We start from the raw sequence: 26,376 nt of genomic DNA on the forward strand, positions 1-26,376 counted from the left end.
CCACTTGTTGTAAAGGTTCAAAAATTGAGGACTGCAAAATATCTAAAACTAGATTCACGACCCATGGAGATGTATAAACGGAGGTTGAATGCTAAGGACACCTTGCAGGAACGTATGCACTGTTGGCAAAAGAGCCAAACGGTGCTGAAAGAAAATTGACAGAGCAGAAACTTGCACTTTTAGTGTTGCTAGACGGGATAATTTGAAAGAAGATGTCAGAAACTTCCGAGCTTCACACAAACCAATATAAGCTTGCCAAATCCTGTGGTAATGAGCTGCTGTAACTGGCTTCCTAGCACATAACATGGATGGTATAACAGACTCCGGAATGCCCTCTCGTTTTAAGAGAGCGGTTTCAACAGCCACCCCGTCAAATGCAGCCATACCAAATCGGGATAAAGAAATGGACCCTGTTGCAGAAGGTCTGGACATAGCGGAAGCGGATAGTCTGCGAGTGGACCGTGTAAATCTAAGAACGACGCTCCCCGAGGCCAATGAGGCACCACTAGTATGACAGTCGTTGACTCTTTTCATTCGCTTTAGCAACCGAGAAAGCAGCGGAAATGGTGGAAATAGATACTAAGCTGTACGGCCACGCTATTGTGAGAGCATCCACAGCCACTGCCTTTGGATCTCTTGTTCTGGACACATACTTCGGTGTCTGATGATTTTGGCGAGATGCAATTAGATTCACCTGTTGGTAACCCCACCACTAGACTAACATCTGGAACACTTCCGGATGTAAAGCCCATTCCTCCTGGATGAAAATGCTGACAACTGAGATAATCTGCTTACCAGTTATACACTCCCGGAATGAACACTGCCGATAATATCACTTTGTGATGCTCGGCCCAATTCAGGATTCAAGCAACTTCTTGCATGGCCATGCGACTACGAGTTCCTCCTTGTTTGTTGATGTATGCGACTACCGTCGCGTTGTCTAACTGAACCTGAACAGTCTGAGACTGGAGTATGTGAACTGCCTGTTGCAGAGCGTTGCAAATAGCCCTGAGTTCCAGGACATTTATTGACAGTAATCTTTCTAGGTCTGACCACAGACCCTGAAGCTGACAATGTAGGACCACAGCTCCCCAACCTATGAGATTTGCATCCATCGTCAGAATTATACAATTCAAAACTCCAAACCTTTTTCCCGCAGTGAGATTTTTTTATTTGGAACCACTAAAGCAGCAATACTGTTGCTCTTGGGGACAACCACCCCATTTTGTAGATCAGGAGTGGGGAACCTTTTTTCTACCAAGGGCCATTTGGATATTTATAAAATCCTTTGAGGGCCATACAAAAATTATCAACTTAAAAATTAGCCTGCCCCCAGTAGTTATGCCCCAAGTCAGTTGTTATGCCCCATTAGATATGCCCCCAGTCAGTTGTTATGCCCCATTAGATATGCCCCCAGTCAGTTGTTATGCCCCATTAGATATGCCCCCAGTCAGTTGTTATGCCCCATTAGATATGCCCCATTAGATATGCCCTCTAGTAGCGCCGCTTACACACACACACATTAAAAAAAAAAAACCACAATACTCACCAGCCCCGCTCCTACTTCCGGAACGTTGCCCTCCGCCTGGCCGCCCACTCCTCAGAACTATGGGAGAGACGTAATGACATCTCTCCCATAGCACTGCACAGCAGCACACACACACACTGCCAGAGCCGGAAGACGGAGCTCAGGAGTGAGCTCCTGCATCCAGCTATTGCTGAGGAGAAGAAGCGGGCGTCTGCTAGTAACAAAACCTAAGTGGGCGCCCGGCATCTCCACGGTTAGGTGAGCCTGGCCGGGCCGGATCAAGTGGCTCTGCGGGCCTTATATGGCCCGCGGGCCTGAGGTTCCCCACCGCTGTTGTAGATGAAAGCCTGACCACTGTGCGAGAAGATCTAGATGAAAAGGACATGAGTGAAATCTTATGAACTGGAGTGCTTAGAAATACACCACCATCTTTCCTAACAGTCGAAAGCACAAGTGCACCGAGACTGTCCGTGGTTTGAGCACTAACAGTTCCAGATAACGAATACTTTGCGCTTTCTCCTCTGGCAGGTAAATTCGTTGATCTACCGTATTCAGAAACATTGGCAGAAATTAAATTTGTTGAGATGGGACAATGCTTGATTTTTTTAGAAGTTTACAATCTAACCGTGCTGAACTAGGACATTGTAAGGCATTTTGAAGGAGTATTTGTTGAGACGAAGCCTTGATGAGTAGGGTGCCTAAGTACGGAACTATTATCACTCCCAGAGACCTGAGATGAGCAATCATCACAGACATCACTTTTGTGAATACCCGAGGCGCTGATGAGAGGTCAAACGGTAGTGCCTGAAATGGATCATGGGTTTGTTGTACTGCAAACCTTAAGTACGCCTGACGTGGTGGCCAAATTGGAATGTGTAAATACACATCCTTGAGATCCAGCGATATCATGAATTCCAGTGGTTCTAAACCTGCAATCACTGACAGGAATTCCATCTTGAATCTGTAGTAAGTGACGTACTGATTGAGCCCTTTTAGGTTCAATATTGGTCTGACCGAGCCATCCGGCTTTGGTACTACAAAAAAATTGGAATAACCTTGACCCTGTTGGTGAACTGGTACGTGAATCCAAACTGCTGACTCTACGAGAGACTGAACCGCTTTGGTGGTAGACAATAGGACTCTATTTCACAACTGAAGATCCGAGATGGGATGGAAGCCCGCCATGCCATGGTTTGTCAGCAGGTTTTGTTTCTTGAGGTCAGTTAGTGGTTTGTTGAAAACCACGTCTACAGTGTACGGTTGTTCCACGTGCACGGCCTCGAAAGGACTGAGTTCTAAAAGATTTGAACGCTGGTCCAGCATACTTTCTTTTAGAAACAGGTGTGGGCAACCGTCGGAACACAGACTGACCCCCGTAGCCTGAGAAAACCATTTGTCCAATTCAGGACTAAATAACATATCGCCAGTATAAGGCAACACCTCTATTCCTCGTTTTGACTCTGCCTTGGCCTACCAAGACCGTAACCATAGTGCCCGTCGGCCCGCAATTATAGATGCTGAAACCCGAGAACTAACTTGTCCGACATCCATAGATGCCGTACCCAAATACTCAGCCGATTCACAAATGTGATCGGTTAGAAGTATAAGCTGGTCTGAGGAAAGACCTTGTTGCAGGCCTTACCTGAGCTGTTTTGCCCATGCTACTACAGCCTTGTTAACCCAAACTCCAACTAAAGCAGGTCTAAGCAACACCACTGCTGCAGCATTAATGGACTTTAGTATGGCCTCTAGCCTACGCGCCGACGAATGTTTAAGCGTCGTTGCAGCTGGGACTGGAATGGTTACTTCTTTGAAAGTTTTGAAACAGAGGAATCCACCGGTGGCAAATTTTCCCATTTAGTTGTCATAGCCTGTGGGAAAGGATAGTTAGACAGAAATAGCTTTGGCATAGAAAAGCATTTATCTCGATTCCGCAATGCACCCGTCAACTGCTTAATAAGTGACTCGGAATAAGGAAAACACAGAGTCGCCCTTTGTCTTTTAGCAAATAAAACCTCATCTTTTGACAGAGGCTCCTCTGTCTCAGTGAAATCTAGTACCTGGCGTACTGCCCTGATGGGATTACCAATGCCCAGGCTGTCAGTGACGTCACTATCCGACTCCTGGCCCAATTCTTTCCGTGCAGCGGACAACTCGGACTTCAAATCAGCCATCACATCATCGGCCAAGGATCAGGGCAGAGGTCCGTATTTGGACCCGTATTTGCCAGACACACTGTGCAAGTGGATGATCACGTAACACACTCTCACAGGTATCGCAGACAAGCTGCTTCTTTGATTTGCATCAGCTTTCATGTACAGGCAGACAATAATACAGTGAAACAAACGGCCGCACAACTCAGCAAAGAAAAACTGAAGTCTGTAATACTGAGTGCACCACACCGTGGTACACCTAAGTTCTGTTAAGCTTGTGCTTCCCAGTGGCCGTGTGTTGTAAGACAGACACCAAATTCCTGCAGGAAGAAGCAGGAAGCTGTGTTAAAATGGCGTCCACTGCATGTTTTTTGTTTTTTTTAAAACACATATATATTGATAGCATAGGCTTAATAGCCGGGTTGCTGAGAATATGCATAGGAACCACATATATACATCCTCATCATGTACACCGTGAGTGAAATCGCTGGGGCTGCCATTATATCTCCCCCCCACCACTTTTAATGCCCAGTGTAATGAGCCGTGGCCTCCCTGTGAGAGAGGGGAGAAGTGACTGCGCTTTGCCAGCGTCTGTTTACACTAAGCCGCGTGTATGCATCAGTGATCAGAACGGAGTGGTGGCAGAGGGAGATGACCGCCGCGTATGTGGGATGGAGCGGCATCAGCGCTGAGCGACCGCCTCACTCTGAGTTGACCTTTGCAGAGTGTGTGGGCGCAGCCCCTGTAACCTCCCTTCACACAGAACGGCGGGAGCTGACCGCCGTGCAGATCCACAGCAGCGGTTCTGGGGAGAGGGTGTCGGGCGCAGCGCCTGTAACCCCCACAATAGTGAAATGCAGAGCGGCAGCAGCGTGAGCTGACCAGCCACTCTTTACCTTGTGTCACCGCACCTGCTGGGATATGGAGGCACTGACGGGGCTTCTCTGTAAGCTCCGTCCTGCTCCTGCAGCCAAGGCTGAGTCAGCAATTGCTGATGAAGGTCTATGGCGGTGCTTCTCCTGTTAAGCGCTGACAAGCCTTATGCTGCTACAGCAGCACACACAGTCCCGGATCCAAGCGTCTTAGTAAGCTGGGAAGAGCTGTGCAGAAAAAATTTAAGTTTTTAAAAAAGAAAATCTGGCGGTCTTTGAAAACGTGCCCTACCCTGGTAAAGGCACAAAAACACTGAGGCATGTTGGGAGTATGGAGGGGGAGGAGGGTTACTAATTTAAATATGCCTATCCCTGCTAACGCCCCATCCATATCCCAAGAGTACTCCAGTGACCCCTAGTGTATAAAAAAGAAAAAAAAAACAACTGGTGGGAGACAAATCATATCCAAAATGTAACAAATGTGCCGAATGCCTTGGACCCATTGATCCGAGACAGATTGAAGCCCCACCTCCCAGGACAGGAGAATAGCCCCTTCAACACAAATGAACCTGGACGAAGCCGAAGATGTCTCCATGCCGAGAGCTGGTGACATCAGTAGTGACCTTTTGATCAGCATTTTGAACTACAAAAGCAGCTAACAGAGACACTACTCTATTTTGCTTTGGAATGGTCTACCTTTCAGACATGATAGCACAAGACAACTAACAGCATTGAAGATGGGACCTATGCAGATACACTGCCTATACAATCTAAGGAGATAGTGCAGGAAAACAGATAGATAATACAAGCTGTAAGTGGTGTGCATGAATTATGGCGGTACTCCTGGAAGACAAAGTCCACCAAGGAGGAGCCCCTTTATAACAGAAGTATCTGCCCTCACTTGTCAGGGAAATCCATTATGTCCTAATTGATTTCTTTGCCATAAACTACCTCTAGTGTAAACAGCACCTACCTACTACTTCAGAGTACCTCAAGCTGTGGCCCCCTAAGTGCAGCAGTAATGGCTCAACGGTGCAATTGAAATGGGTCCTGGGACAGTAACTCCCTCTGGGGACCTGCATAACAAGCAAGCAGAATTGCTGCAGATCTGATACAGATACTCTGCACTGTTCATCACATTCTGCAATACCAGGTCAGCCACCAAGTTTTTCAGTGAAAATACGAAAATGCTGCTGAGCGGTCCTAGAAAAAGCCTACCTATGTGGAGGTACTTACATAAATGTAGTTCCTAGTGGAGTTGGGAGGATATAGAGAAACAGGAGTCTTCAGTTAACTATTATGTGCCATCAAAAAAGTTCCCAGCCTCTATAACCGAACAGCAGTGTCGCCCAGAGTGGATGAGTTTCAGAGGATAGCCTGAGGTGGTTAACAAATAGGCGCTATTTTTACCAGAGGGGAGTTATAGACTTGGACACTATGATGTTTTTATAAAAAACATTTTCTTTTCACAATGAAGAACGGACCATAATTCATAGTGTCTGTAGTGATACCCTTAAAATCCAATTGCAAGAGGTTTTGACATTAGACAAGAGGTACTTTAGGAGATATATATATATATATATATTAAAAAACATATATATATATATATATATATATATATATAAAAAAATAAAAAATAAATATAAGTAATAATTATATATATACATATATATATATATATATACACACACTCATACATATACATATATATATATACATACACAATTATATATATATATATGTATATATATATGTATATATATATATATATATATATATATATATATATATATAAATAAAACAAACAAAACACTGCATTACTCACTTTAGGATCCCACTTGTCCTCATTATCAATGGGCTTCACTCTACACACAATGAACTCCATGCACTGAGGTGGGAGCATGTGAAATGCTGGGGGAAGCGGTAACAAGTTATTTCCAAGGACCTCATCCACCTTTCCATCATCGATGTACTGCACATGTGCATACAAAATGTTATCCACCGTCTTTGTAGACAACACTAGGACCCTGTGAAGTAAAAATTGTGGCAAGAATTGCTGGGTATGGTGTATCATCTATATGAGCAGGACAATATGCAGTGAGCCTCTCCCAAACACACTGCTTCAGTTTGTAATGAAAACATTTACTCCTTTGTGTGTTGCAAGCTGTCGCAGCTGAAAGTAAAAGTGATAATGCAGGGAGATGTTACAGCCTGCTGCTAATTAAATAGAATAGAAATACTGATCTAACTGTTTCACACTTCTGCATATGGAGAGAGGGTGCTGGGGAGAGAGTAAGTGTCGGGGTAGAGGTAGGTTTTTGGTGTGTCAGTTGCCATTTATATTGACCTTTCAAATTGTGAAAATTGACTAGATTTTCTATCCATTCATTTGATTTCGACTTACTGTTAAACTAATCTTTTATTTTTTTGCTCCTCTTCTGCACCCCGATCATATACTGCCCCTATACGCACAGTGCACCCCCCACTCCATATAGTGCCCACTATATACAGGGCACACCGGTCCGCATACTCTGCACCCGTTTCTCCCATCTACTATACTTCAAGCCCAGGTAACTTGCCATCCCGGGAGTCAGCAACAAGTAGCAGCAGTAACCAGGAAACGGATGCAGGAACCACCAGACGGTCCCGTAGCGCTCAGAGCGGATGCACCAGTAGTGGTGCAAGTATGCAGGTACGGCATACTCGTAAGAATTTGGCAGCAGGTACGCAGTATCACCCGCCATATACTTTGCACCCATGACCACCATTGCCACAATTATATTGCGCCACAGAGCAACTAGACCATGGTGCTTGGCAGCATGACGGAGCCTCCCACTTTGTCAGGGTTACTGGGAGCACGCCGGTGACAGCATTATGTCACATCATGCTTCCTACTTTGGCGGCCGTTGTTGGCGCGTAGAGAGGAGCCTGGGTGCAACAGTGCAGCTGTTTCCCTCCACTCAGCATTACTATATATTTCTATTGTAATGTGGACACTACTATATATTTCTGGAGCACTACTTCAGTATATATTTCTGTTATAATGGAGTTATTACTATATATTGTTAATAAATTGGGGTCATTACTATATATATTTATTATACTGGGGGTAGTACTATATATATTTATTATGCTGGGGGTATTACTATATATATCTATCATACTGGATGCTATTATATATTTCTAGCCTTGCCTCCAGAGTGCAAAGAAAAGGGGCTGTGTCGTGTGGCCCCGCCTCTAGTGTCATGTGGCCACAACCCCTCATATCACATGGCCAAACCCATTTTTCGGCACTCAGCCACTAAGATAATATTTCTACTTGCACCACTGGACACGTGTGGCCACTTACCGACGGGGAGAGATGGTGAATCAGTCCTACAGGAAGGGGTGGCACCCAGTGTGGGGTGAGCAGAGCAGTGCAGTGACCGGGAGGACGAGGGTCAGTGCAGGGCTGCAGATGAAGCAGGTGAGGAGGAACCAGCTCAGCAGCTTTACAAATACTGTGCACCAGCGGAGGGGCGGGGTCCTGTGCTCATGCCTCCCAAACCCCGCACAGTCCATGCCCAGGACCCTCCGGGCCAACTGCTGGTCGCTACTGGTGTCCTTTACCCCCAGATTGGCCGGGGGCTGTGCAGGGACTGGTGAACTTACACGTGCCAGTACTGGTGTATTTAGTGCAGCATCATTATGGCCTGCCCATTACAGATATACAGCATCTATATATATCTATATATATATATATATATATATATATAGGCTAACGCTACAGCACACAGATCGGCAGATCCTGTGTCAGTAGCAACCCTTATAATACAGCCCTGGTGTCCGTCCTTTTGATGGGCTTTTAACTAGTTGTTAAATAAAACATTACATTGTAGATTTAGAGCATGGCTAAGGTATGTGTGAATGACACGAGTGGGGGTTGATGTCAGCGGGACAAAGCCATGTTCCAGAATCCCCAAAATAAGAAAGTACAGCAAGGTACCTGTGATAAGTGGAATCGTCTTTCATTGCATACAACTGTTTGCACACCACTTTTTGCTTTGGCAATGTATTGATAGGTGACTGGTAATAATCACTGAGATGTGCAACAAGTTTATCATATGGATCGCTTTTCGTTACTATACGTCCAAAGAATCGAGTTGCATCCACAATACAGAGGGGGAGAACCTGCGTGAAAAATAGAAATCACTGTAACCACTGTGCAGCGCCCACTATTTGGAATTTAAGGCAACATAACAGATTAAGGTTAGAACACAACACACACACACACACACACACACACACACACACACACACACACACACACACACACACACACACACTTCTCCTCAAAACGTATCCAACATACTGTATGGAATGCTGAACATGGAATCTGACTCCATGCTTGGTTAGCAGTCAGAATGAGAACTCTGTCACGGAAATTGTACTGAATACTGGTTTATCTTTTAAAGTAAAAAAAGAAAAGAAAAAGGAATGTAATGCAAATATAGATAATGGCACTATTTTTATAGTGGCTGTTCTCTACAAAATGGTTTGGTAGGCTGTCACATAAAGGATCTTTCCTGTGTGTAGCACACTCATTCACAGAACCCAAGCTTAGTCACAGAGACTGAGGAATAACTTACGTTTATGTACTGGCTTGTCTCTGGAATGGGGGATACTCCACTGTGAAGATCCAGAGCGGGATTAATCCGATGCCGGTCGGGACAGGAGAATTTATCATGGCTTGACCAAAAAAAAAACACCCATAGGAATAAAAAAATTGTACATAATAACCTACATGTCTTGGACAATTTCTACCACATGATAGGATTGGTATCCGTTCAGATGGTCGACAATGTTAAGGTTGACAATCATTAGGTCGACCACTATTGGCCGACATGGACAAATGGTCGACGCATGAAAAGGACAACATGGCTTTTAAAAAAATAAATAGATTTTTTAGGTTTTCATAATTTACCATCCACGTGGACTACAACTGGGAATAGTAACCTGTGCTGATCGCAGCGGTAGCGGAACGAGGCCGCTCGTTCGTCATGCAAGGGGAAGCGTTACACTAACTGGGGTTCTTGGTCATGTTACAGAAAAAATAACACCAAAAACAGTTCAAAAATCCATGTCGACCTTTTCATGTTTCAACCTTTTACGTGTCAACCATTTTCATGTGTCAACCATTTGTCTGTCGACCATGTCCATGTCGACCAATAGTGGTCGACCTAATGACTGTCGACCTTAACATTGTCGACCATTCATACCGAAACCGATTGGATTGGGGTAAAAGGCATTCAATAAATCTGTGGAAATGTAGGATTAACGTGGACAGTAACAATGATTTATCAGAATGAACGAACCACTGAGTGCATAACATGATCACTGCTGACAGAACAATACACAAAGTGAAATACCCCTATGAAGTATAGATGTAAAACGTACCACAGCAGGTGCTGGGGACCATTTGCCCACAGACCCGCTGCAGTCCTGAAGACAAATGCCGCAAACTTTGATTTATAGCCTGGACTGTTATGCTGGCCATACACTAGGTCGATATCGTGTATGAAAACACGATATCGACCCGTCATTTGACCCATCGCATGCACATCAGCATGTTTTGGGTGTGAATATGATGTGATGCGCAGCCCCACGGGTCGTAGATCGCATCTACTGATCATATATGCTTCACATATTATCAGTTGATCCCGGTCACCGGCAATTGCGGAGGTATGATAGATCATACTGTGCTATAGCACCGTAGAATCTATCGCATGCCCAGTGGCTGGCAGGGGGAATCGTAGTACGACTCGAAACTACTGTATATAAAGACACATGCTATACAAAACCAAACTTATATAGGACACATGCTATACAAAACCAAACGTATATAGGACACATGCTATACAAAACCAAACGTATATAGGACACATGCTATACAAAACCAAACATATATAGGACACATGCTATACAAAACCAAACTTATATAGGACACATGCTATACAAAACCAAACGTATATAAGACACATGCTACACAAAACCAAACCGTATATAAGACACATGCTATACAAAACCAAACGTATATTAGACACATGCTATACAAAACCAAACGTATATAAGACACATGCTATACAAAACCAAACGTATATTAGACACATGCTACACAAAACCAAACGTATATTAGACACATGCTACACAAAACCAAACGTATATAAGACACATGCTATACAAAACCAAACGTATATAAGACACATGCTACACAAAACCAAACCGTATATAAGACACATGCTATACAAAACCAAACGTATATTAGACACATGCTACACAAAACCATACGTATATTAGACACATGCTACACAAAACCAAACCGTATATAAGACACATGCTATACAAAACCAAACTTATATAGGACACATGCTATACAAAACCAAACGTATATAAGACACATGCTATACAAAACCAAACCAAACCAAACCGTATATAAGACACATCTTATAGAAAACCAAACGTATATAAGACACATGCTATATAAAACCAAACGTCTATAAAACACATGCTATACGAAACCAAAACAAATAAACAAGAGTATAGTGCTTAAAAGTTAAAGGTAATATAGAATTCAAAGCAGTCACATGCCTCATATTACTGGTAATTTACAGTGAGCTTTTCCATGCTGTACCAGGACCTCTTCAGGTCAGAATGTTTACATTTTTTTTGTGTTTTTATTTGACATATTTATACAGACAAGCAGTGTTTCAAGCTCTATATTCTTGTGTTATTCTCAAAGAGTCACAAAAGTCTATTTTGGTGAATGCTTACACATACACCGTGACATGAGAAAATAAAAAAATGCAATAAAACCTGTTTTTAAGAAAGAATTATCATAGGAAGATTTAGAAAACTAGATTGTTGGGAAGCATTGCATCATCATGTCTCAATATTGAACAATTATTCTATATTTCATTTGTTCTCATATCCTCTTTCTGAGGATTTGTTCTTCTGTATTGCATACTGTGTCTCCCGCAGTATTTAAATGATTTGAGACATAAATTGTATGTACTACTATGCATGTTATTTTCTTCTCTGCTATGTCTATGTTTTACTTCCTGGCTCATTAATCTGTCCTGATGCGTATGCTTCAATAAATAAATAAAAAAATAACAAATTTTAAAATAGGATTTTAATAACCTACCGGTAAATTCTTTTCTCATAGTCCGTAGAGGATGCTGGGGTCCATTTTAGTACCATGGGGTATAGACGGTTCCGCAGGAGTCTTCGGCACTTTAAGACTTTTCAACAGTGTGAACTGGCTCCTCCCTCTATGCCCCTCCTCCAGACCTCAGTATAGGAACTGTGCCCGAGGAGATGTACATTTTCGAGAGAGGAATTACTAATAAACTTGTGGCAAGATTCACACCATACACAAAAAACATGTCGGTTAAGATGGCCTTTAACATAACTCATGCCAACCAGCATGTATAACGCAACAGCAACAGCTGTCAACATCTAAACACGTGTGCAAAAAAATGAATGTAATCAGCAGGAAAAAATGAGCACTGGTTGGGCGCCCAGCATCCTCTACGGACTACGAGAAAAGGATTTACCGGTAGGTTATTAAAATCCTATTTTCTCTTACGTCCTAGAGGATGCTGGGGTCCATTTTAGTACCATGGGGATGTACCAAAGCTCCCAGTACGGGCGGAAAGTGCTAATGTTCCTGCAGGACTGACTGACCAAATTTTAGGTCGTCAGCAGCCAAGGTGTCAAACTTATAACACTTAGCAAACGTGTTTGCACCTGACCAAGTAGCAGCTCGGAAGATTTGCAAAGCAGAGACACCCCGGGCAGCCGCCCACGACGAACCCACTTTCCTTGTAGAGTGGGCTTTTACCGAAGTCGGTAACGGCAATCCTGCCGTGGAATGAGTGTGCTGAATGGTACCCCTGATCCAGCGCGCAATAGTCTGCTTAGAAGCAGGACCCCCAATCTTGTTGGGGTCATAGAGGATAAACAAAGATTCTGTTTTCCTTATCCGAGCCGTTCTTGCAACATAAGTCCTCAACGCTCTGAAGACATCCAACGACTTTGAGACGGCTGAGGTGTCAGAAGCCACTGGCACCACCACTGGTTGGTTGATATGAAAAGAAGACACAACCTTCGGAAGAAAGTGCTGACGTATTCTCAGTTCAGCCCCATCTTCATGAAATATTAAATAAGGACTCTTGTGTGACAGAGCTCCTAACTCAGACACTCGTCGGCTTGAGGCCAAGGCCAACAGCATGACCACTTTCCAAGTGAGAAACTTCAACTCTACCTCTTGTAGAGGCTCAAACCAGTCCGATTTAAGGAATTGCAGCACCACATTAAGATCCCATGGCGCCGCAGGACGCACAAAGGGAGGTTGGATGCACAGAACCCCCTTCACGAACGTCTGGACCTCAGGAAGAGAAGCCAATTGTTTCTGAAAGAAAACTGACAAGGCCGAAATATGAACCTAGACAGATCCTAATCTCAATCCAGCATCCACACCCGCCTGTAGAAATAGGAGAAGCCGTCCTAATTGAAACTCCACAGCAGGAGACTTCTTGGATTCACACCAAGATACATATTTTCTCCAAATATGATGGTAATGTTTGGAACGTTACCCCCTTCCTGGCCAGAGTAAGTGTGGGAATGACTTCATTGGGAATACCCTTACAGGCTAGGATCTGGCGCTCAACAGCCATGCCGTCAAACGCAGCCGCGGTAAGTCCTGATAAACTAACGGCCCCTGCTGAAGCAGGTCCTCGTGAAGAGGAAGAGGCAGAATATCTTCCAGTAGTAACTCTTGAAGATCTGGATACCAAGCCCTCCTTGGCCAGTCTGGAGCAATGAGTATTGCTCGAACTCTTGCTCTTCTGATGATCTTGAGAACTTTTGGAATAAGTGGAAGTGGAGGAAAGAGATACACTGACTGAAACACCCACTAGGTCACCAGTGCATCTATCGCTATTGCTTGTGGGTCTCTTGACCTGGAACAATATTTTGTTGAGGCGTGATGCCATCATATCAACTTGAGGAACGCCCAAATGACTTGTCACCTCCGCAAAGACTTCTGGGTGGAGGCCCCATTCTCCTGGATGGAGATCGTGTCTGCTGAGAAAGTCTGCTTCCCAGTTGTCCACTCCCGGAATGAAAATTGCCGACAGAGCTTTTGCATGTCTTTCTGCCCAGAGGAGTATCTTTGTCACCTCTGCCATTGCCGCTCTGCTTTTTGTTACGCCTTGACGGTTTATGTAAGCTACTGCCGTTACATTGTCTGACTGGATCTGTACGGGACGACCTTGAAGAAGGTGTGCCGCAGGAAGACTGTTGTACACAGCTCTCAACTCCAGAATGTTTACGTGAAGGCGAGTTTCTTGACTTGACCATCTTCCTCGGAAGCTTCGCCTTGCGTGACTGCTCCCCATCCTCAGAGACTTGCATCCGTGGTCACCAGGATCCACGCCTGAATCCCGAACCTGTGTCCCTCCAGGAGGTGAGACATTTGTAGCCACCACAGGAGCGAAATTCTGGCTTTTGCTGACGAGATTATCTTTTGATGCATGTGGAGATGAGACCCGGACCACTTGTCCAGTAGGTCCCACTGGAAAACCCTGGCGTGGAATCGGCCATATTGTAGTGCCTCGTAAGCCGCTACCATTTTCCCCCCAACAGGCAAATGCACTGATGAATTGATACTGTTCTTGGTCTCAAAAGTTGTTTGACCATACTCTGGATCTCCTGAGCCTTTTCCACCGGTAGAAATACTCTCTGTACCTCGGTGTCCAGTATCATTCCCAAAAATTATAACCTCATTGTCGGTTCCAACTGAGATTTTAGAAAGTTGATGATCCAAACGTGCTGTTGAAGTACCATCAGGGATAACGCTAGGTTTTGGATCAGTTTGTCTTTGGATCACGCTTTTATGAGGAGATCGTCCAAGTATGGAATTATGTTGACTCCTTGTTTGCGAAGGAGAACCATCATCTCCGCCATCACCTTGGTGAATATTCTTCGAGCCGTGGACAGCCTGAACGGTAATGTCTGGAATTGGTAGTGGCAATCCTGAACTGCATCAGGTATGCTTGATGTGGCGGGTAAATGGGGACATGCAAGTAAGCATCCTTGATGTCCACTGACACCAGAAATTCCTTTTCTTCCAAGCTGGAAATCACCGCTCTCAAGGATTCCATCCTGAATTTGAATCTTTTCAAATAAAGATTCAGAGATTTTAGGTTTAAAATTGGCCTGACCGAGCCATCCGGTTTCGGTACCACAAACAGGCTTGAATAAAAGCCTTGGTTCCTTTTTTTCGGCAGGAACCAAGGCAATTACTTTGTCTTGACATAATTTGTGTATTGCGTTCAGGACATTTGTGCTGTCTTGAACAGAAACTGGCAAGGCTGATTTGAAAAATCGGCATGGGGGAAGGTCTTGAAATTCCAACTTGTAACCTTGGGATATTATCTGTAAAATCCAAGGATCCAGGTCTGAGCGAAGCCAGACCTGGCTGAAAAATAGTAGACCTGCCCCCACCCGATCACACTCCCGCAGGAGGAGCCCCAGCGTCATGCTGTGGCTTTTGCAGAAGTAGTTTCTGACTTCTGCTCCTGGGAGCCTGAGGGTGTTGTAGGTTTTCTAACTTTTCCTCTCCCTTTTCCTGTGAAAAAAGGGGTACTCTTAGCCTTTTTGTACTTGTTGGGCCGAAAGGACTGCAAAGTATGAGAATGATATCCTTTTTTAGCTGGTGCAGCTGCCGACGGCAGAAATGCTGACTTGCCAGTTGTAGTAGTTGATATGGCATCTAGTTTCTCTCCAAAGAGGGCCTCACCATTGTATAGGAGCGCCTCAATATTTCTTTTGGATTCTACATCAGCATTCCATTGGCGTATCCAGAGCACCCTGCGGGCTGAAATTTCCATAGCAGAGGCCCATGAGCTCAGTAAGCCTACGTCCTTCATAGCCTTAACCAAGTAACCTGCAGAATCTTAGATATGACCTAGAATTTGCAGCATGTCATCTTTATTGACCGTGTCAATATTAACAATCAAGTTATCTGTCCACTTTTCGACTGCGTTACCTACCCACGCAGAAGCAATTGTGGGCCTGAGTAACGTACCCGTAGCAACATAGATGGACTTTAAAGTCATCTCTAATTTGCGGTCAGCAGGTTCTTTTAATGAAGCTGACCCTGGGGCAGGTAAAATTATTTTCTTTGACAACATAGAGACTGAGGTGTCGGTCATTGGGGGTGATTCCCATTTACGCCTATCCTCTTCAGGGAAAGGGTACGCTACCCGCAACCTTTTAGCGATAGCAAATATATTTTCCGGGTTAGCCCAGGATTCCTCAAAAAATTTATTTAAGTCACTAGACGGAGGAAAAGTCACAACCTGTTTTTTATTTAATTTAAAATAAATAATCTGTTTCCTCAGGTGTAGGTGATGTGTCAGGAAATTCCAACACCTCTTTTATAGCGACTATCATATATTGAATGCTCTTAGCCAGTTTGGGGTCTACCCCCCTCAAATCCCCAGTGGCGACGTCAGTGTCGGAATCTGTGTTAGTGTCCCTTTGCATAGTTTGGGCCAGGGACCTTTTCTGGGAACTGGAGGGGTCCCGAGTGGATGATGTGGAGGAATCAGCAAATAGAGCATCTTCCACAGACTGTCTCCAATGCTTTGTCTGTTCTTTAGACTCAGAAAATTTCTTTGCTAGTTTAGACATATTACTCTGCAGCTTTCTCACCCACACAGGCTCAGAACACTCTTGTGCCTCCAAAATGGGTTCCTCCGGGGAAGAGCTGTCTCTAGACATGGTACACACGTGTACAGTCACACCACTCACACACAGGGGGGCTAATGGGGACAGACTTACACTAATGTCTGTCAGAGGGACCCAGAGGGAATTGCCAGTCCACACAAACACAGCGCTTTATATCCAATATGAAGCTCGCAGACTTCAATAAATTATGTGCTCCCCTCCCCTTCCATAACACCCTGGTACTTGTTATCAGCGATGTGAGAGGAGAAGCAGCGTGCAGGATCAGCGCTCCGGCGTCTCTGTGAGGAGAAAATGGCGCCAATTGAGTGTTACTAGCAATTCTGAGAAGCCCCGCCCATTGTAATGGCGCGGTTCAGCCACAGTAATATAATATTTATACTGGCAGGGGTATGTACACCAGCGACTCCCTTGTGTGTACTTTAATGCCAGTGAGAGTAAGGATTTATCATGTCCCTCAGAGCGCCCCCCCCCCCTTCCCGCGCGCTCTGCACCCTGTGCTGAGAGACATGTTTTTGCGCAGCGTCCCGCGCTGCGCTGGTACCTTTATGCCGCCATGATGACCGGAGGGCCCCTCTCTGCAGGTCTCCGGTAAATACTACCATCCTTCTGACTTCTGGCTATGTTAGGGTGGGGCGGCAGTGCTGTGGGAGTGAGCAGCAGCCAGGCAAGGGCTGTGTTCAGTACCCTTCAGGAGTTAATGGTGTCCTGTCAGCGGAAGCAGAGCCATTAAACTAACTGAGAAGGTGGTTCCTACATCCCCCACTAAGTCCCACGAAGCAGGGAAGCTGTTGCCAGCAGCTTCCCTGTAAAATAAAAAAACCTAACAAAGACTTTTCCAGCAGAACTCTGTAGAGCTCCACTGGTGTGCATCCAATCTCCCGGGCACACTTTCTAAACTGAGGTCTGGAGGAGGGGCATAGAGGGAGGAGCCAGTTCACACTATTAAAAAGTCTTAAAGTGCCGAAGGCTCCTGCGGAACCGTCTATACCCCCATGGTACTAAAATGGACCCCAGCATCCTCTAGGACGTAAGAGAAAGAAAACATTATCACCCCGTGATCTTTACTTACATGCAATACCCAAGAGTTTTAAGATATGGGCAAAGTTCCCGCTGTGACTTTATGTCATCCATGGCCTTTGAGATCCCATGAGTAAGGAGTAAGAGTTCTGGTGGGATTGTGGCCTGTGTTTGTTGTAAAAAATTCAGTAGTTCAACTGCGTGGCATGCTTGCTTCTCTGTCATTAGCAACACAGACTTGGCCCTCAAGTAGTCCTCTTTATCCACTGTCACCTGAATTTGTAAAGGAGGAAAATCAGTATTGATACTTAAAAGTAACAGAGGATTTCCACACCCCACTCTTACAGTTCTAGGTAAAAAACAAACCTACACACTAATACACAAACACGGTCAGATGATAAAGATTTACAATGCTTAGATCCATTTCATCAAGTCCACGCAGGACACTGGAAAACTGCTGTAAAAGAAGTGATAAGAGGAGCCCTGCACTTCTAAAAATTAAACTGTTTGAATTTTGGCTCCTCCCCTTCATATCTGCAGGGACCACCACGAAAGGTGATCAGAAGGACATAATTCAGAGTTCTGATACCCTCCCCGTAAAAGCAATGGCCAAGAGGAATATAGATTTCCAAATGAGATACTTCAAGTTCATGGTTCAAAGGTTTGACTACAAGGAACAAAAAAATAAGATTTTACTCACCGATAAATCTATTTCTCGTAGTCCGTAGTGGATGCTGGGGACTCCGTAAGGACCATGGGGAATAGCGGCTCCGCAGGAGACTGGGCACAGCTAAGAAAGATTTAGGACTACCTGGTGTGCACTGGCTCCTCCCACCATGACCCTCCTCCAGACTTCAGTAAGGATACTGTGCCCGGAAGAGCTGACACAATAAGGAAGGATTTTGAATCCCGGGTAAGACTCATACCAGCCACACCAATCACACCGTATAACTTGTGATAATATACCCAGTTAACAGTATGAACACAACAGAGCCTCTCAAAAGATGGCTCAACAATAACCCTTGTAGTTAACAATAACTATATACAAGTATTGCAGACAGTCCGCACTTGGGACGGGCGCCCAGCATCCACTACGGACTACGAGAAATAGATTTACCGGTGAGTAAAATCTTATTTTCTCTGACGTCCTAGTGGATGCTGGGGACTCCGTAAGGACCATGGGGATTATACCAAAGCTCCCAAACGGGCGGGAGAGTGCGGATGACTCTGCAGCACCGAATGAGAGAACTCAAGGTCCTCCTCAGCCAGGGTATCAAATTTGTAGAATTTTGCAAACGTGTTTGCCCCTGACCAAGTAGCAGCTCGGCAAAGTTGTAAAGCCGAGACCCCTCGGGCAGCCGCCCAAGAAGAGCCCACTTTCCTCGTGGAATGGGCTTTTACAGATTTAGGCTGCGGCAGGCCAGCCACAGAATGCGCAAGCTGAATTGTGCTACAAATCCAGCGAGCAATAGTCTGCTTTGAAGCAGGAGCACCCATCTTGTTTGGTGCATACAGGATAAATAGCGAGTCAGTCTTCCTGACTCCAGCCGTCCTGGAAACATAAATTTTCAAGGCCCTGACTACGTCCAGCAACTTGGAGTCCTCCAAGTCCCTAGTAGCCGCAGGCACCACGATAGGTTGGTTCAAGTGAAAAGCTGATACCACCTTAGGAAGAAACTGGGGACGAGTCCTCAATTCTGCCCTATCCATATGGAAAATCAGATAGGGGCTTTTACATGACAAAGCCGCCAATTCTGACACACGCCTTGCCGAAGCCAAGGCCAAAAGCATGACCACTTTCCACGTGAGATATTTTAAATCCACGGTTTTGAGTGGCTCAAACCAATGTGACTTTAGGAAACCCAACACCACGTTGAGGTCCCACTGTGCCACTGGAGGCACAAAAGGAGGCTGACTATGCAGCACTCCCTTGACAAATGTCTGAACTTCAGGCAGTGAAGCCAGTTCTTTTTGGAAGAAAATCGACAGAGCCGAAATCTGGACATTAATGGAACCCAGTTTTAGGCCCATAGTCACCCCTGACTGTAGGAAGTGCAGAAATCGACCTAGCTGGAATTCCTCCGTTTGGGGCTTTCCTGGCCTCACACCACGCAACATATTTTCGCCATATGCGGTGATGATGTTGTACGGTTACATCTTTTCTAGCTTTAATAAGCGTAGGAATGACTTCCTCCGGAATACCCTTTTCTTTTAGGAGCCGGTGTTCAACCGCCATGCCGTTAAACGCAGCCGCGGTAAGTCTTGGAACAGACAGGGCCCCTGCAGCAGCAGGTCCTGTCTGAGCGGCAGAGGCCATGGGTCCTCTGAGATCATTTCTTGAAGTTCCGGGTACAAAGACCTTCTTGGCCAATCTGGAACAATGATAATAGTTCTTACTCCTCTTTTCTTTATTATCCTCAGTACCTTGGGTATGAGAGGAAGAGGAGGGAACACATAAACCGACCGGTACACCCACGGTGTCACTAGAGCGTCCACAGCTATCGCCTGAGGGTCTCTTGACCTGGCGCAATATTTTTCTAGCTTTTTGTTTAAGCGGGACGCCATCATGTCCACCTGTGGCTTTTCCCAACGGTTTACAATCAGTTGGAAGACTTCTGGATGAAGTCCCCACTCTCCCAGGTGGAGGTCGTGCCTGCTGAGGAAGTCTGCTTCCCAGTTGTCCACTCCCGGAATGAACACTGCTGACAGTGCTAACACGTGATTTTCCGCCCATCGGAGAATCCTTGTGGCTTCTGCCATCGCCGTCCTGCTTCTTGTGCAGCCCTGTCGATTTACATGGGCGACTGCCGTGATGTTGTCTGACTGGATCAGAACCGGCTGGTTTTGAAGCAGGGGCTTTGCTTGACTTAAGGCATTGTAAATGACCCTCAGTTCCGGAACATTTATGTGTAGGAAAGTCTCCTGACTTGACCAAAGTCCTTGGAAGTTTCTTCCCCGTGTGACTGCACCCCAGCCCCGAAGGCTGGCATCCGTGGTCACCAGGACCCAGTCCTGTATGCCGAATTTGCGGCCCTCTCTGAGATGAGCACTCTGCAGCCACCACAGCAGAGACACCCTGGTCCTTGGAGACAGGGTTATCAACCGATGCATTTGAAGATGCGATCCGGACCATTGGTCCAACAGGTCCCACTGAAAGGTTCTGGCATGGAACCTGCCGAATGGAATCGCTTCGTAGGAAGCTACCATCTTTCCCAGGACTCGCGTGCAATGATGCACCGACACCTGTTTTGGTTTCAGGAGGCCTCTCACTAGAGATGACAGCTCCTTGGCTTTCTCCTCTGGGAGAAACACTTTTTTCTGGACTGTGTCCAGAATCATCCCCAGGAACAGTAGACGTGTCGCCGGAACCAGCTGAGACTTTGGAATATTCAGAATCCAACCGTGCTGGTGTAGCACCTCCTGAGATAATGCTACGCCGACCAACAACTGCTCTCTGGACCTCGCCCTTATCAGGAGATCGTCCAAGTATGGGATAATTAAAACTCCCTTTTTCCGAAGGAGTATCATCATTTCAGCCATTACCTTGGTAAATACCCTCGGTGCCGTGGACAGGCCGAACGGCAACGTCTGGAATTGGTAATGACAATCCTGTACCACAAATCTGAGGTACTCCTGGTGAGGATGGTAAATGGGGACATGCAGGTAAGCATCCTTGATGTCCAGAGATACCATGTAATCTCCCTCTTCCAGGCTTGCAATAACCGCCCTGAGCGATTCCATCTTGAACTTGAATTTTTTAAATATGTGTTCAAGGATTTCAAATTTAAAATGGGTCTCACCGAACCGTCCGGTTTCTGTACCACAAACATTGTGGAATAGTAACCCCGTCCTTGTTGAAGTAGGGGCACCTTGACTATCACCTGCTGGGAATACAGCTTGTGAATTGCCTCTAACACAGCCTCCCTTTCTGAAGGAGTCGTTGGTAAGGCAGATTTGAGGAAACGGCGGGGGGGGGGGGGGGGGGATGTCTCGAATTCCAGCCTGTACCCCTGAGATACCACTTGCAGGATCCAGGGATCTACCTGTGAGCGAGCCCACTGATTGCTGAAGTTTTTGAGACGGCCCCCCACCGTACCTGGCTCCGCCTGCTGAGCCCCAGCGTCATGTGGCGGACTTAGCAGAAGAAGCGGGGGAGGACTTTTGTTCCTGGGAAGTGGCTGTATGCTGCAGCTTTTTTCCCCTACCTCTGCCTCTGGGCAGAAAGGACGCGCCTCTACCCCGTCTGCTCTTTTGGGGGCGAAAGGACTGCACCTGATAATACGGTGCTCTCTTTGATTGTGAGGGGACATGTGGCAAAAATGCTGACTTCCCAGATGTTGCTGTGGACACTAAGTCTGAAAGACCATCCCCGAACAACTCCTCACCCTTATAAGGCAAAACTTCCGTGTGCCTTTTAGAATCTGCATCACCTGTCCACTGCCGGGTCCATAACCCTCTCCTGGCACAAATGGACAGTGCACTTATTTTTGATGCCAGCCGGCAAATATCCCTCTGTGCATCTCTCTTTAATATGCTCTACGTTTAGCAATATAGTGTCCCTGTCTAGGGTGTCAATGTTTTCTGACAGGGAGTTTGACCATGCAGCTGCAGCACTGCACATCCATGCTGAGGCAATAGCTGGTCTCAGTATAATACCAGTGTGTGTGTATATATATATATATATATATATATATATATATAGCTTTCTGGAGAGCCTCCTGCTTTCTGTCAGCAGGTTCCTTTAGGGCGGCCGTATACTGGGACGGCAGTGCCACCTTTTTTGATAAGCGCGTAAGTGCTTTATCCACCCTAGGGGGTGTTTCCCAACGTGACATATCCTCTGGCGGGAAAGGGTACGCCATTAGTAATTTTTTTGAAATTACCAATTTTTTATCGGGGGAAGCCCACGCTAGTTCACACACTTCATTCAATTCTTAAGAAGGGGGAAAAACTACTGGTAGTTTTTTCTCCCCAAACATAATACCCTTTTTTGTGGTACCTGGGGTCACCTCAGAAATGTGTAAAACATTTTTCATTGCTTCAATCATATAACGAGTGGCCCTACTGGACATTACATTAGTCTCTTCGTCGTCGACACTGGTATCAGTATCCGTGTCGACATCTGTGTCTGCCATCTGAGGTAGCGGGAGTTTTAGAGCCCCTGATGACTTTTGAGACGTCTGGGCAGGCACGGGCTGAGAAGCCGGCTGCCCCGCATTTGGCATGTCGTCAAATTTTTTATGTAAGGAGTCGACACTTTCGCGTAATTCCTTCCACAAGTCCATCCACTCCGGTGTCTGCCCCGCAGGGGGTGACAACACATTCATAGGCACCTGCTCCTCCTCCACATAAGTCTCCTCATCAAACATGTCGACACAGCCGTACCGACACACCACACACACACAGGGAATGCTCTGACAGAAGACAGGACCCCACAAAGCCCTTTGGGGAGACAGAGAGAGAGTATGCCAGCACACACCAGAGCGCTATATAAATCAGGGATTAACTAAATTATTTCCCCTTATAGCTGCTATATGTATATTGCGCCTAAATTTAGTGCCCCCCCTCTTTTTTTTACCCTTTTCTGTAGTGTAGACTGCAGGGGAGAGCCAGGGAGCTTCCTTCCAGCGGAGCTGTGAGGGAGAAATGGCGCCAGTGTGCTGAGGGAGATAGCTCCGCCCCTTTTTCGGCTGACTTTTCTCCCGCTTTTTTATGGATTCTGGCAGGGGTATTTATCACATATATAGCCTCTGGGGCTATATATTGTGATATATTTCCCAGCCAAGGTGTATTTATTGCTTCTCAGGGCGCCCCCCCCCAGGGCCCTGCACCCTCAGTGACCGGAGTGTGAAGTGTGTATGAGGAGCAATGGCGCACAGCTGCAGTGCTGTGCGCTACCTTGGTGAAGACTGATGTCTTCTGCCGCCGATTTTCCGGATTCTTCTTGCTTCTGGCTCTGTAAGGGGGCCGGCGGCGCGGCTCCGGGACCGAACATCAATGGCCGGTTCCATGCGGTCGATCCCTCTGGAGCTAATGGTGTCCAGTAGCCTAAGAAGCCCAAGCTACCACCAGTTAGGTAGGTTCGCTTCTTCTCCCCTTAGTCCCTCGCTGCAGTGAGTCTGTTGCCAGCAGATCTCACTGTAAAATAAAAAACCTAAAATATACTTTCTCTCTAGGAGCTCAGGAGAGCCCCTAGTGTGCATCCAGCTCAGCCGGGCACAGGATTCTAACTGAAGTCTGGAGGAGGGTCATGGTGGGAGGAGCCAGTGCACACCAGGTAGTCCTAAATCTTTCTTAGCTGTGCCCAGTCTCCTGCGGAGCCGCTATTCCCCATGGTCCTTACGGAGTCCCCAGCATCCACTAGGACGTCAGAGAAAGTAGGTTGAAGTTCCAGGGAACCACGGGTTGAACAAAAGGAGGCTGCTCATGGAGCACCCACTGCAAGAAAGTCTGAACTTCTAGAATCAACAATAGCCGGTTTTGTAAAAAGAAGGACAGTGCAGAACTCTGCACCTTCAGAGATTCCAATCTTAAGTCTCTAACCCCTGCTATAGAAAATAAGGCCTAGCCATCTAAAGGAGGGCATACACTTCTGTTCACACCAATCAACACAATTACACCAGACCCTGTGATAGATTGTGGGGAAAATGGGATTCCTCGCTTTCAACATGGTTTGGACAACACTATCTGGAAACCCCCTGGCTTTCAAGGTGATGGACTCAACAGTCATGCCAATAAAAGACAGAGAAAGGGCCTCCCAGTATGCAGAGGTGGTAATACCTAGACCCCTTGGGGCAAATACAAAACTACCAGTATGAACTGGGCCCCCTCTTGATTTATCCGTTTCAGAACCTGCTGCAACATTGCTATTGAAGAAAATAAGCAAATGAGACAGACCTGCCGCATCCTAGATATGAAGAACTTGTTTGATGACTCAAATGAAAGCCTCCATCCCTTGTACCAGACTCGTCATTCATCTGTGATGACAGAATGCTCTATTAATTCTTCATCTGTTTGGGAAGCCAACACTGATGTAGAACCTTCCCAAGACTGTAGTATTCACTGTAACTGGTGATTTGGAGCCTAGTATGCAGTAGCCGGATCGAAGATATCTTTCAGGGATAAAGATATCTGGACCAAACCTTAGACAGAATCAGCTAAATCCTGAGCCCAAGGTGTTTCAGTGGTTTGAGCAGAAGAAGGATGAGAAGAAAGAACTCCTGAGGTTAGGTCACCCACCACTGGAGGAGGAGACGTTCTCTCAGCAGCAAGTGAAGTAGAAGCCATAGGTCTGCTCCCTTTTAGCAGCTAATTGCTTTGACAGATCCGCCACTGCCTCAGCATGGTTGCCAACCAATACAGTACAGTAATCCAGTCAGTATCTCAGGCAGGAAAAAAAACAGACTTTTGTCCAGTAGAAAACCGTGCCCTGATGGAGGAGATCACAGGGTTTGCTCCTCCCACAGCCAGTGTGCAATACAGCTTTACACAAATACTGGTTGCAGTCATCCCAGTTTTGCATGGCACATCTCTTATCACTCTATTTCCATGAGCATTTCCATTTCCCAGAGTTAATAGACTGCATTAAGTAATCAATGTCAGAAGGAATGTCCCCAAAGACAGAATATACAAAGCTGCCTATTTGGATTTGGTCAAGTGTATGTAGCTGCAGAAACATAGCACACTGAGAGGTCTATGTGGGAGTAATCAGATACTGATCCTGTGTACAGATGTGTCCTCATACATCTAGCCTCACTACACCAAACAGCAGAAGATGCCTGACTTCAGTGAGGTGACAGGTTCCATATAATTCCACTTGTCTCTGGCATAATTTCTTGCAACACAATGCCACTAGGACGCTTATTCATTTGATATGCGACATTTGTATATCTGTGCGTGATGGAGTCTGTGTATGTAGAACAAAGCAACTTGACAGAGAAAGCCGTGGCATCTGCATTGTAGCACTTTATATGCAGATTCCGCATACAGCTATACAAGTGTCACAAATCAAGTAAATTGACTAAGACGCATTTTCTGCAAAAAAGACATCCAACATCTCATGGGATCTGGCGTGCCAAGAGAGGCTGTTTGGCGCAACAGCAGCAAATATGTAAACATCTGTACTCTCGCACTAAGAAGTGGAGAAAGTGTACAGTTGGGGAAAAAAATCTCACGGCACAATGTGTTCCCTTTCATCTGATGCACTTAGAGCGTGATCAGCCCTCTAAGACAAAATCATTTTTTTTTCCTTTTTAATCTGGAGGAAAGAAAAGAATGTGAAAAGCGCATCAATGCTAAACGAGTATATGCTAGCTCTTTTTACTGGTGTGGTCTTCCAGGACTCACTTATTATTTAAGGATATATTTACCAAAAATTCAAAAAAGGAAGAGTAAGGCCTGGATGTGCATTGTCGTCCTACAGCTTAAATATCCTGTTCATTGATCCAGAGGCTAGACTGAGGCTCCAGTTGTAAACCCTCCGCTGCCCTGGGGGTGTTTATGCCGAGCCCTGGACCTCCGTTCTGCTTTTCTGTTCCTCTGTGGTACATTGAGACCTGTGGTGCTTCTGGACACCGGACTGCAGTTACTCCACTCTCCTGCCTGCTACCTGTTTGATGGTGCTTTTCTGCTGTACCTGAATCCGGATTGCATACCGCACCCTGTACCCTTCTGTTGCCTGGTCCTGCAATGCTGACTAGCCGCTGTGCTCTCCTGCTCACAGACATCTTGAAGACCCCCCTGCTGGTTTCGGGAGGTGGTTGATAGTTACAAGGTCGACCTCTTTTTTTTTAGGGGTTCTTCATGTTTTTACAACTTTAGCTGCATCTACTATCCATGCCACAAACTATTACCTTTAGTAACCTTGTAGCAAGCGGATCAGACCGAGCCACAAAGCCAGAATCGTGGCATGTACAGCTAGGCTGCTAGGAGACGCATTTCATAAATATGGGTGAAATGTTTTAAAACACACACAAAGAAAAAAAAAAAGAAAAAGTCTACTTTCGCGGCA

At 45.8% G+C, this 26,376-nt stretch overlaps 1 protein-coding gene across 4 annotated transcripts in view; it reads right to left on the reverse strand.

Moving 5' to 3' along the window:
• The window catches only part of TDRD12 (tudor domain containing 12), a 614,823-nt gene that overhangs the window by 120,764 nt on the left and 467,683 nt on the right, over positions 1 to 26,376 (reverse strand). For all 4 annotated transcript variants that reach the window (XM_063958365.1, XM_063958363.1, XM_063958366.1 and 1 more), the window contains 4 exons: positions 17,419 to 17,639; positions 9,182 to 9,281; positions 8,539 to 8,723; positions 6,379 to 6,580 (listed from right to left, as the gene is read on the reverse strand). In XM_063958365.1, the coding sequence (XP_063814435.1) occupies positions 6,379 to 6,580; positions 8,539 to 8,723; positions 9,182 to 9,281; positions 17,419 to 17,639 (708 nt within the window). The remainder of the gene's footprint in view (positions 1 to 6,378; positions 6,581 to 8,538; positions 8,724 to 9,181; positions 9,282 to 17,418; positions 17,640 to 26,376) is intronic.

This window comes from Pseudophryne corroboree, chromosome 3 (assembly GCF_028390025.1).
Source record: "Pseudophryne corroboree isolate aPseCor3 chromosome 3, aPseCor3.hap2, whole genome shotgun sequence".
Lineage (NCBI taxonomy): Eukaryota > Metazoa > Chordata > Amphibia > Anura > Myobatrachidae > Pseudophryne > Pseudophryne corroboree.